The sequence below is a fragment of the Plutella xylostella genome, chromosome 22 (assembly GCF_932276165.1).
Source record: "Plutella xylostella chromosome 22, ilPluXylo3.1, whole genome shotgun sequence".
NCBI classification, from domain to species: domain Eukaryota; kingdom Metazoa; phylum Arthropoda; class Insecta; order Lepidoptera; family Plutellidae; genus Plutella; species Plutella xylostella.
Genome location: NC_064002.1, coordinates 2,522,722 through 2,534,829, shown reverse-complemented (window position 1 = coordinate 2,534,829; position 12,108 = coordinate 2,522,722). Strand labels below are relative to the sequence as shown.

Below are 12,108 nucleotides of genomic sequence, written 5' to 3'. Positions count from 1 at the left end.
CAACTAAATTAGTCTACGTCTTATTTTTGCGTGTCAGTGACCGTGACTGGTACATTCATCCAGATCAATAAAAAAATCTAACAATATAAATTATGTTTGGTGTAGATTCAATCTTGCAATTACCAAGTATCTTTATATGCATTAGAAAATATTTACACAAGTACACTTCAAAATGAAAACAGTGAGTGTTTATTGATTGGTGCCGAAAGGTCCAACGTTTCTCCATACTTGGGCCTGATCACAAAAACTAAGACATTGTCTTATTTTTGTGTATTAACTAGCGCTGGTAATTGCCCTTTGGATCTACAAATAATCATAACCATGTTATGTGCGTATCATATAGTTTTGTCTACGGCATAACTGAATTACTTAATTGCGTATTTTTATTTTACATATATATGCACTCACGACTGTAATCCCCGAAGGGGTAGTCAGAGGTGGCTCACAAAGCGAGCCCTCCACTTTTCGCAGCACATTTGTACTCACGTGATAGGTTGCTAACCATATCGCCGTTTTCGGGATAATGCACTTAGGATACACATCTAGAATCTAGATGTGCAGGTTTCCTCACGATGTTTTTTAAACTCCTTAATTGAAAATACAATTAAAATAATTCATTGGTACAGGCCAGGATTTGAACCCACGGTCTCTCGATTGAGAGGACGAGGCCTTATCCATTACGCCACCACCGCTCTGTATTTATTTATTTACACCTATAAAACTGCATTCACCGCGATAAATGTATTGCTTGTTTAATATACGACTCATAAAATATACCTACTAACTATAAAAAATAAGCATATCTTTTAATAAACTAATCTTTTAGAAGTGTTTAATTTTAAGGTGGAACAGCACTTACCAATCATTTTATTACATCCATAAAAACAACTTCAAAAAGTCATATTTCTAACAAAATATGAGCTATATACTTGCTTAGTAATATGAGTTTGGGGTACCTATGTAGAAATAAAATTAATTTAAAAAATCTTATATAAAAATGTTGAGATTCAGCCACAATTTCCATACATACACAGATATTATCCACGTGTCGGTTGAATATCACACCGTGCGGCAAAATTAAAGTTCTTCAGAGCGCGTTGATGTCTTTTGTATGGAAACTATTCCAAGATAAAAATATTATTATTAGTTGAGGACTTGATATTTAGGTTTATAAGCACGGTTGATAAGTATGAGGCGGAAAATATGTTTTTCCTTTGTTATTAATACATATCTCATATTGCTGAAGATGTTAACTAGGAATTCATGTCATATCGTAAATATTAAATTTTAGTAGTGTAGTCTAGTAAATCTAGTATTGTTAACAAAAAAAACATGCATAATAGATAGATAGATAGAATACGCTTTATTTGCACACCAACAAAGAATCATATGAATAACAAATTACAACTTAATTAGGGTACAAAAGGCGGTCTTATCACTAAAAGTGATCTCTGCCAGACAACCTTTGGATGGAGGGAATAAGACATGAGATTGGGTGTAGTGTACATGTTAAAAGGAAATGTAGATTCATTAATATTCTACACACTAACTATAATATTACAAATATACTTACATAGAAGTACATACTATATTACATAATAATACATACCATATAACTATTATATAATATAATAATATAATTTTTATCTTTCCCATTTTCTTATCAGAGTTCTTATGCAGTAAGATGTTTTATGTATTTTCTGAATTTTTTTTTAAAGCGCAAAAACAACAACAAAGCCAACCTATATATCTATTTTCATAAGAAACGTTCTAAATTGTATTAAATGTACATTCCAGATGTCCCTTATCCACCGGCTAACGGCGCTGGCGCTAGCAGCGTTGTTCCTTCAAGTACAAGGAGCCAGCAAGTACACAGATGAGACCAGACCTTACGAGTTTGGCTTCGAAATCGATGGAGAGCAGCACCGGCATGAAAAGAAAGGTAAAGTTGTAAAATGAATGCCTAGAAAACATTTCTAAGTATGTAGATAAACTGCAGTCTGTACCTTGTAGTTTTAAGAAATTCAGATTTACTTTTTAAAACTTCCTGTACGTTTGTTTCCTGAAGAGTTGAAGAGTTTTTAGTACTGACTTATTCTTACTACTGGCCAATATAAATGAACCTCTATGTTTACTTAAAATTTTGCATTTCTTCGCTTCTTTTATAATTATGATAAGGCAAGATGATAATATTTTTAAATTTTAATTTACTATTGAAAACAAGGTTTAGTGATTAACCGATAAATTTATGGAATTTATGTAGATCCGGGTTTTTCTGACCTTGAAAAATGTAGCCCTACGTTAAAATACTCTATATTACGGGCGGGCCTACCGATTTTAATCAGTTGGTTGAATAGGTATATCATATTTTGTTCTTATTTCATGATAATATGAAAAACCTCACATTGTGTGTCATTTGAAAGAAATTGAACTACTTAAATGTTTAGTTGACTTGATAATCAGTGAACAGAAATAATGAACCCGCTTTACAGATGTACAAAAAAGCTTACAGTAAATGCGGAGGAGTATTTACCTCACAAAATAATAATTTTATGTGACACGATTTGAAATCCAATAATATTAAATCACACGAGATGTTATTTTTATAGATTATTAATTGGCTGTAAACTTTTTGACTTATTAATTTTAATTTACAAGACGACGACACGCCGACTGAAGGTGAATAATGCATCTTTATTATTAATTGAAAAACTATAAATCATCGGCATTTGTATCAATCGTTCGTCTGATCGATACCAGTTGTATGAGTCATAATAAAACTAAGATTAAGCTAAACATTTTGGCCAGCAGTGGGACACTAATATGGCTACTTAAAAAAAAACATATATAAATTTTTAACACACGTGGTGTAGTAACTGTACCAACTGAGCCTTTCATAATGTCCAGATTGTCCAGCGTAAACAGTGCAGTCAACAACTGACACAGGTGTAACTTATTTTGCTAGGGGGACTACAGTGTAATTTAGTTTTACATTTACTATTGTTTGTCACCAACATACTAAGAAAAAAAAAGGTTTTAGAGTTATTAAGAGTCAGTTATATCTTGAAAGTTTTTGTTTCTTATAACCAGTAATTAAATAAAGGATCTATTTAATATGATGAATAGGTAAACTTAATGCAAAAATAGAAATACATGGCCTCTGTATGTACAATAACTTCTGTATCACGTTTGAAGTGAGACAACGACAACTAAGATTTACATTTCGAACACATAAATTTTTATATAAATTTTATACAGAACGAGCTACCAGGATTTTTTTCTACAATTTGGGTATTAATTCGGAAATCCACAGACGGACATTGGCTCAACAGGTTACAAGCTCATCCATACGTTGTTTTGAATTAGCATAAATTTGGCTTTATTATAATATCATTTTGGTATCCGTTAATATTGTACACGTCAGAACATAAACACCGGCTCTTTTAACACCTGGTGAAGATGTGTTTGTTTCCTTATTTTATCTTAAAAATTGAATTTGTGTGGCAAAGCAATTCTCTGAAGGTATCAACAAAAAATTAACTTTTAATTGCAAAAATTTTACGGCCTAAAGTCACCTCTGACTACCCCTTTGGGGATACAGTACATAATATACATATGTATGCAATTTTAACAAGTTATATGACCAAAAACTTTGTATGGATCAGCTAAATTTATTTTGTACATTTTGAAAGGTTATGAAATAAAAATAGTTTAGAATGACCTTCTGAGTCACCCCTTTGCAGCACCCTGCGTGCTTCCATATCTTTATGACTAGGAACATCATTAAAAACAAATCAAATTTTGAGCAAAACGAATATGATGTTTTATGTGTAAATTTGTTCAAACCACTTCCTACACATGTCATAAGTTTAGGTTTTTGGTCATTTAAATTCGCTCATTTTATTTATAGAATATTACACATCGCAGAATCATCATTTTAATAGACACTACTACTACTAACCGCAACACCCTCTTATAAAACCTCTCTCTCTCTCAGCCTTCTGTAGTCCACTGTTGGACATAGGCCTCTCCTAACGATCGCCACCCCAAACGGTCACCCGCCATCTGCATCCAGCGGCTTCCCGCTACCTTCCGCAGATCATCAGACCAACGGGTTGGGGGGCGACCGACACGCCGTTTGCCGACACGGGGTCTCCACTCCAGAACCTTTCTACTCCAGCGGTCGTCGGCTCTGCGGGCTATTATTTATAAAACCTATATTCAACTAATTTAATCATTAAATTTTAAGCCAACGCTAGGGCTGGACTAGGGTTTTCGATGTTGTGAAAGGATTCGCCAATCTTATAGCCAAGGGTGTACTTCGGGGAGGTTCCTTACATGCACCCCAGCACTAGTCATTAATACATAAATAGTAGTTAAACAACGATAATTCTTGTTTAGTTTTTAAGCGCCTATCAAAATGGAATAACAAACGAAACGAACCGTGGTTTGTTCCGATACCGTGGTGTCGTGTGATCGTAGCTCAAACGAAACATGGTAAACGATATTTTAATACGAACTAGCATGGAGTGTCAGTGCAAAAGAAACGTCTCGACATATAACACCCCACTTCTACTACTGAGCTCTTATTTTGAATTGGTTCGGTTAGAAGATTTGTGACTTTATTCTTGGGTACAATGGTTGTCATTAGGTTGAATCACAGAATAATAACTAGTACCAGGTACAGAAGTCCATCTTCGCAATGGCTTGCAAAGAAATATGACTCCATCCCATAAGCAATAAGATCTAATTTAGATCGCGTTCCAGCCGCACACGTTTTTATTTACTTACCTACCAATTATTTTTTTATGGAATATGCGCCTTAAAGAGGTTTCGCGCAGAAAATATGCAAAGCCTACCGAACAGTGTCGCTCACATCTGCACTGGCACTATCGGGATTGCTGCCTCTCGATCTCAGAATACAGGAGGCAGCAAATCTGTACAAATCCAAAAAACTTTTGTCAACCGACTACCTCCCGCCAGGCAAAGAGCTCGAACGGAAAGTAGGGTACCTGGACTTACCACATCCGTCCACACTTACCTCTACCAACTACGAGTTCTTTGAAAACACCAACTCGTTGCATACCGGTTCCCAAATCTTCACGGATGGAAGCAAGATAGAGGGAAAAGTCGGCGCCGCCCTAAGTTGGTGGGAGGATGGAAAAGAAAAACTGTCCGAGACTTTTGGTCTCCACCCGTCGTGCACGGTCTTCCAATCGGAACTTTATGCCCTTCACAGGGCAACAAGACTGGTGAGCTCTAGTACGGATAACAAAGTGAACATCTTGAGCGACTCGAGATCATCACTCGATCTGCTCCGAAATCCGAAACTGAGCCACCCCCTGGCAAGAAGCATAAAGGAAAACATTGCGAGGGTCGTGTGCGAGGGCAGGGAGATAAAAATGTTCTGGCTGAGGGCACACATTGGAACTGCCGGGAACGAAAGAGCCGATGAGCTCGCCAAAACGGCAGCTCTACAAAGCACCTCCCACGACTATGACAAAGTCCCCCTGTCCTATGTCAGGAAAAAGATCAGAGAGGAATCGGTCCGGAAATGGCAAGACCGATATGCGACATCCAGTACAGGAGCAGTCACGCGTAAATTCTTACCGGATGTCAACCAAGCTTACCGGATTACGCGAAGTGCCAAACTGACCCCTGCTCACGTACAAATGCTGACTGGACATGGGGGGATGGGAGAGTATTTGTACAGATTTAAACTCAAAGAAAGCCCAGAATGTGAATGCGACCCCAACATCATTGAATCGGTCTGGCATATAATTCTCGACTGCCCCCGTTTCCTTGCTGCAAGACAAGATCTGGAGACATTGATAGACAGGAATTTGGTGGAGTCAGAATTAAAAGATATTCTGGCAGACACCAAGCATAGACCTCATTTTCTATCATATTCAGATCGTGTCTTCAGAGTAGCAGCCAGGAGAAACAGCACCATACCCCGCCCCGACCCGCAATCAATACCAGTATTTCAAGCCTCAGTCACAACCATCACAGCACCACCACAAGCAACTCCTAAAGAAACAGCAACACATCAGCTGTTGGATTGTGGAGAAAAAGGAGAAGCTAGACTAAGACTCCGAAGCGTGGCTCTGTTCATGGACGGAAGCAGTGAAAGACTCGGCATCAGCTTCTGTATCTCAGGGGCGCGAAAGAGCGTGGCCATATCACCCGGCCTAGCCTCTCTCCTAAATGGGAGCACATCGAAGGCTACCATGAAGCGTAAAGCCTACGACGCATTGCCAGTAACCCTAGTGGGAAATCAGCCCTGCCGACTAGTGCGATGGCGTAACAAGACCATCGCACTATTCGAGTGGGCCGACGACACCCCGTTCGTTCAGGCATGCTCATGGCTCAGTAAGCTTGGAGAGATAGCGCTAGACAGTAACGTCCCCAGGATAATAAGCGTAGACGCAATGGTGATCGAGTATAGGAAAGGCGAAATTGTTGACCAGCTGGGTTGCCTAAAAGCCTCAAAACATCATGAAATAGTGGTGTACGAGGACAGAGGCGAAGATCTAAGCTTTCTCAAAGGTCATATACTTGCGAGGGGCATTGACAACTGCCACCAACAAGCCGAATACTTGGTCACCGGATCTGAACGCCTACAGGAGAGGATGACCGCTGGGGCTGTCGCCGCTTCAGAACAACGGAACATGGAAAGGAGGATGCACAATTTAACATCGCAAGGGCGTGTCCAAGGGTTCCTCCAGGCTTTTAAAGCAGCTGCCTCAAGCCTTATAGGAAAACCACAGAGGACACCCGAGAGGCGCCAAATCTCCAGAGAACCTAAAACTGGAAAAAGGCTTGCCCAGAGGAAAATTACACGAGCGGATATGGGCCAGGTGGTCCCACCGAAGCTGAAAACAGCTACCACCTCAAACGACCATCTAGAGAATGCCGCCATCGAATTTATGGCAATTACAACCGCCACAAAGCAGGTAAATCTCTTGTCCTGCAAAACGATCATGCAGACCTACAGGCAAGAGAACGAAAGCCGGCTAAAAGTTTTACTCGAGGAGGCCGAAGCCTGCATATACGATAACAGTAGTTGCCAAGTCCTCAGAGGCAAAATGACTGGAGCGTATATGGCGGCTTATAGCGAGGAATGCGGATTCGTGCCCTGGGAACGCAACATCCCGAAACTCACTCTCCCACACAACAACCAAATGGTGGTCGTAGCTCAGTGTACCAGGATTATGCTAGAGGACAAAATCCTAGCAAAAGCGGAAACCATTAACGCTACCTGGAATAGCTGGACGATGCCCACCATCGCTTGGGTGAACGGGGTACCTGGATGTGGGAAGACAACCTGGGTGGTAAATAACTTCGATGTGAGCAAAGACACCATTATCACCACGACAACTGAGGCGGCCGTCGATATACGAAACAGGCTAGCGCATAGGATCGGGGACATGGTTAGAACTAGGGTACGTACGATGGCATCAGTCCTAGTAAACGGCTTTAGAGAACATGTCGGATGCCAACGCCTGATAATTGACGAGGCCCTGATGAACCATTTCGGGGCAATCGTAATTGCCGCCCGCCTGTCCCGTGCCAGTGATATTGCTCTAATCGGAGACATCAACCAGCTACCGTACATAGACAGAGAGAACCTATTCGAACTAAGGTACAGTCGCCCAACACTGGTAGCAAACATCACCCAGGAGCTGTTGTGCTCATACAGAAACCCCATGGATGTTGCATACGCCCTAAGAGAAGTATACTCAGGCATATACGCAGCCACAGCGCGTATCCAATCCCTGCAGCTGAAAAGGTTTACAGACGCAGCAATTCCAAAATCCCAAACCAACACTCTATTCCTGACGCATACACAGGAAGAAAAAGAGACCCTGACCAGCCAAGGGTTTGGAGAAGGAATGGGATCACGCGTCTTAACCATACACGAAGCACAGGGATTGACGTACGAATCCGTCATTATCATAAAAACAAAAGACAAAATAAAGTTGCACGATAGCATACCTCACGCAGTAGTGGCGCTGTCGAGGCACACCTCCGCCTGCACCTACTATGCGGATGACACCGAGGACGCTATCGGCAACCTCGCTAAAACGGCAATAACAGCACCGAAGAAACGGATCCTCGAGTACAACCTAAAGATGGCAATAAAAAATCGGGACAAAGAGGTCGTTGCCCAGCAATCAAGGCTTTTGGCAACGCAAAATGGAGCGGAATAGGAGAATTTTGATTTTAATTTTATATTGACGGCCAAACAGTATTGCATGTTTTTTATAGTTTTGATATGTATAGTATATAGCATGTATTGTATAGTTTTGATATGTAGGTATTGTATAGTATATCATGAATTAATATTATCTGTATAAGAACTAACCAATAAAATTAAGATAGTTTTAAGAACACTGTCACACATTAACACCAGGCAAAACAACAGCGATGACAAAAGGAGTGTGTGGCCACTGACAGGCGTCTGTTAAGTTCTCTGAAGACAGCTGACACTGGCCCTACCCTTCAAATGTTTGTTGCCATTATAATTGTAAGTGTGACTGTGTGAAACAAAGAAAAAAAAAAAGAAAAAAAAAAAAAAAAAAAAAACAAGAAATGCACAACTGGGGGTTTTTAGTCGGTTAAAGGCCGACACTACCTGGGTCCCCTTCCCAGGTGTCTGTGTAGATTTTCCTCCAGGAGTGCAAAAAAAAAAAATTATTAATAATATATAGGTATATATATATAAAAGATAAAATATATATATTATAAGCTTCCACATTGAGTAGTGAGTAGTTAAAAGATGAAGATAAAAAACAACCAAACTCTCACAATATATTGATCTCTCAAAAAGGCACGGACATAAAGTCTGTGGAGTGATAATAAAATCTTTAAAAAAAAAAAAAAAAAAAAAAAAAAATATGCGCCTTATTTCACTGGACTACGGTGCATAATAAGTTATACGTGGTTATACGCATTGAAAAAGAAGCCACCTTAGGGTTGCCTCAGCACCACAGACTACAAGGTTTACTAAGCAACGGACTGCCTTTGTAAAAAGAATGTCATGTTTTAAAACAAAATTAATTTGAATTTAGAATACAAAGCTATTCCAAACTTTTTTTCTATTGGAAATAACCAGTAAAAACAATAACAATTTCATAGTTATAGATATCTTGAAGTACATAAAATATGTATGAATCTAAGTACCTAAAACATTTAATTTTGTGGAAACATGTTATATTATGATACAGAACGTGTTAGTTTCGTTAAGCACTAATCCCACTCAGCGCACATTTTATAATCGATTCATTAATACATTTTGAAGGTAGTTGTGTCTGTAAATTTAATACTTTAACGAAAACAAAATTGGAATAGACTTTGTTCAACATGGAGAAAAAAAGGGTTTGTAGTTCGGATTAATTTCATTTCAAATAAGGAACGTAGAAGAAATCAATAAAATACTTAGATTACTTTTACCTATCAGCATCTTTTGGTAATCTAAAAAAAAAAAAATTTGGATCACGATCCGTATTTAAGCAATTAAATACGGCACAGTATTTTTTTGCTGCTTTTTTTCTTTTTATGTCCATTTTTATATTCATAAATTTTAATAAATACCTAAATACGACATTTATAAACTAGTACGAAATAGGAACAAATAGCGCGCGCGTGTCTTCCGCTTGCGGCAGCCGACTAGATTTGCCCCCTCGAGGCGGCAGGCGCCTGCGCCGCCCACGCGCGGAGTGACACAGGCCTAAAATGGTTTGACAGTTAACAAAATGCGAACGAAAATGTTCGTAATTTAATGCGCGCACGCGGGATGGCACTATTTTCCTGCGTCTTGCGTACATATTCCACGCATTACAACAAATACTTGTATGAACGCGTGTAGAGCAATCCCGCGTGCGCGATCAAATCCTCATGCTGTTAAAAACATCTAAACTAAATGTCAAATCTTATTGAATTCCAGACGAGAACGGCATCATAATGGGCGAGTTCGGGTTCCTGACGGCGGACGGCGTGTACCACGTGACGGTGTACGCCACCGACGAGGACGGGAACTTCAAGATCCTCTCCATGAAGAACATACGACGGATGCCACGTGAGTAGTGTTGTCTATGGCTTGGTAGTATGCAGTCTTAAGAAATTCGCGATAAGCGACTCAGCACATAAAAGCGTAACGTAAATGGATCGCCTTTTTTCTTTTTGTCAACCAGGCGTTTGCCAGCTCACGTTCTACTAGTTGATAGAAGAAAAAGAGACGACCATTTACGTTACACATTGTGCGGTGACCTTAAGCATTGGCTACACGGGTGCTGTTTCGGAAGCACTCGATAAGCCTGAGCCATTCGGGCAACTTGAAAACTTCTGACAGTCGTATTGCCCATTTACCTGACAACTATCTCAGCCCAAACTTACTATATACATGAATTTATTCATTTCTTATGTGAAATCCTTTAACCTTATGTGAAATCCTTTAACTTTAACCAGGGAATATAATTGTTGAAATGTTTTAGTATAAACCTGTTCCTTTAAATAAAACCATTTCGTTTTCAGCTTCAGAAAAAAAGGCAAAGGCACTGCCGCTACCGCCCGCAGCACCCTCCGCCCCGCGTGCCCCGCCGCCCCCCGTGCAGGGCCCCGGCCCCGCGTCCCCCGCGCGCACCTGCTCCAGCTGCTCCATCCCCGCGCCCACCCCGCCGCCCCGCACCAACCCCCCGCCAGCTCCCAACACAGCACAGAACTACCCGCGGCCGCCCAGCACGGACCTCGACGCGCCCTACCCCTCCCAGCCCGGCTCCCAACAAGCAGCAGACCAAGACTTCCCGCCACAGACGCCACCAAGAGGCGGAGAGCGCAATCCTAAGCAGTTCAACTCTCAAGAGCAGGCGTACGGGGCGCAACCCGGTGGCCCTCAAGGACAATTCGGTGGAGCTCAAGGCGGTCAGCAAGGTGGAAGTCAAGGAGGAAGCTTCCAGGGAGGTCAACAAGGGGGTAGACCGCAAGGTGGTCAGCCAACCAAGCCGCAGCTCATTTCAGCGCAAATGCAAATCGTAGACAAAAACACCGATATCTACGCTCGAAAACCTGGCGAGAAGGAAGGCTTGCCTCAGGGCGTGTCGAAGAGTGAAGTTAAAACGTTACTGTACACTTTCAACTACACTGTAGGGTTCCACGGTCATCATGAAGAAGGATACACGAATGGCGCGAAAAAGGGATACTACTTTGTGACAGGACGCAATGGCGTGAGGACCCGAGTGGATTATGAGGCTGACGAGAACGGGTTCCGTCCTGTCATCACACAAGAAGTCCTTGATCTGGTGTCCGAAGAAGTACCCAAGGAGGAAACGGAAAAGGATGAGAAGTACGGACTTAAAGGATACGAATTCAAATGGCTGTACTATCCAACCGAGTCTAGGAGATAGGTCAGAATCCGTGAACCAACGTTACCAGTAACTAATGTACCTTGATTTGTTAAAAGTATTTAGTACTTAGTTGTTAAGTTACCTTATTTAGTTCTAAGTTTAAACACTGCCTTTGTAAATATTGTCTTAATAAGTTAAGTCATATCTACATATTACAAGCTGAAAAAGCTCTCGAGAAAACGCTAAATGCTGTCAGATTATTAAAATTATTCGGCCACAATAAAATATAAGAAATATCAAACATAATTATTACATAATATACTATTATGCCAAAAGAGTATACATAATCCCATAAGCCAAAATTTTATTACATGTGAACTTTAGTTTATTTACTACTTTAATTTGGTAATAAATATGTTAAAAGAAATCGTTCTGTTTTTTTTGATAAAATAAATTATATTATACACACACACACACACTCACGCCTTGTACTAATGTACTCCCTTGCGGGGTAGGCAGAGGTGCATTGCTGCACCCACTTTTCGCCAGAGTGTTCTGTTAGTCCCAATGTAATAGGGGCGGGCCTATTGCCATTTTACGGGCACATCCAAGACCCGAGAACTAATATCTGTGTTTAAACAAATATCTGTCTCAGCCGGGAATCGAACCCGGAACATTCAGCTCAGTAGTCAGGGTCACTAACCACTACGCCATTCGGTCGTCTTATATACATGTCGCAGGCATCTGGTTTAATCTCCTGTTT

The 12,108-nt window shown here is 40.6% G+C and overlaps 1 protein-coding gene across 1 annotated transcript; it reads left to right on the top strand.

The window, feature by feature from the left end:
- Positions 1 to 1,769: 1,769 nt before the first annotated feature.
- Positions 1,770 to 11,768, top strand: LOC119694918 (protein lethal(3)malignant blood neoplasm 1). Its single transcript, XM_038122490.2, has 3 exons — positions 1,770 to 1,942; positions 9,950 to 10,081; positions 10,537 to 11,768. Exons 1-3 carry the CDS (start codon positions 1,798 to 1,800, stop codon positions 11,403 to 11,405), a joined length of 1,146 nt encoding a protein of 381 aa, XP_037978418.2. The 5' UTR covers positions 1,770 to 1,797; the 3' UTR covers positions 11,406 to 11,768.
- The last annotated feature ends 340 nt before the right edge of the window (positions 11,769 to 12,108 follow it).

Coding starts and splice junctions, on each gene's coding strand:
- LOC119694918 (XM_038122490.2), top strand. CDS start 1,798: ATGTCCCTTATCCACCGGCTAACGGCGCTGGCGCTAGCAGCGTTGTTC. Junction 1,943..9,949: donor GCACCGGCATGAAAAGAAAG/GTAAAGTTGTAA, acceptor ATTGAATTCCAG/ACGAGAACGGCATCATAATG. Junction 10,082..10,536: donor GAACATACGACGGATGCCAC/GTGAGTAGTGTT, acceptor TTTCGTTTTCAG/CTTCAGAAAAAAAGGCAAAG.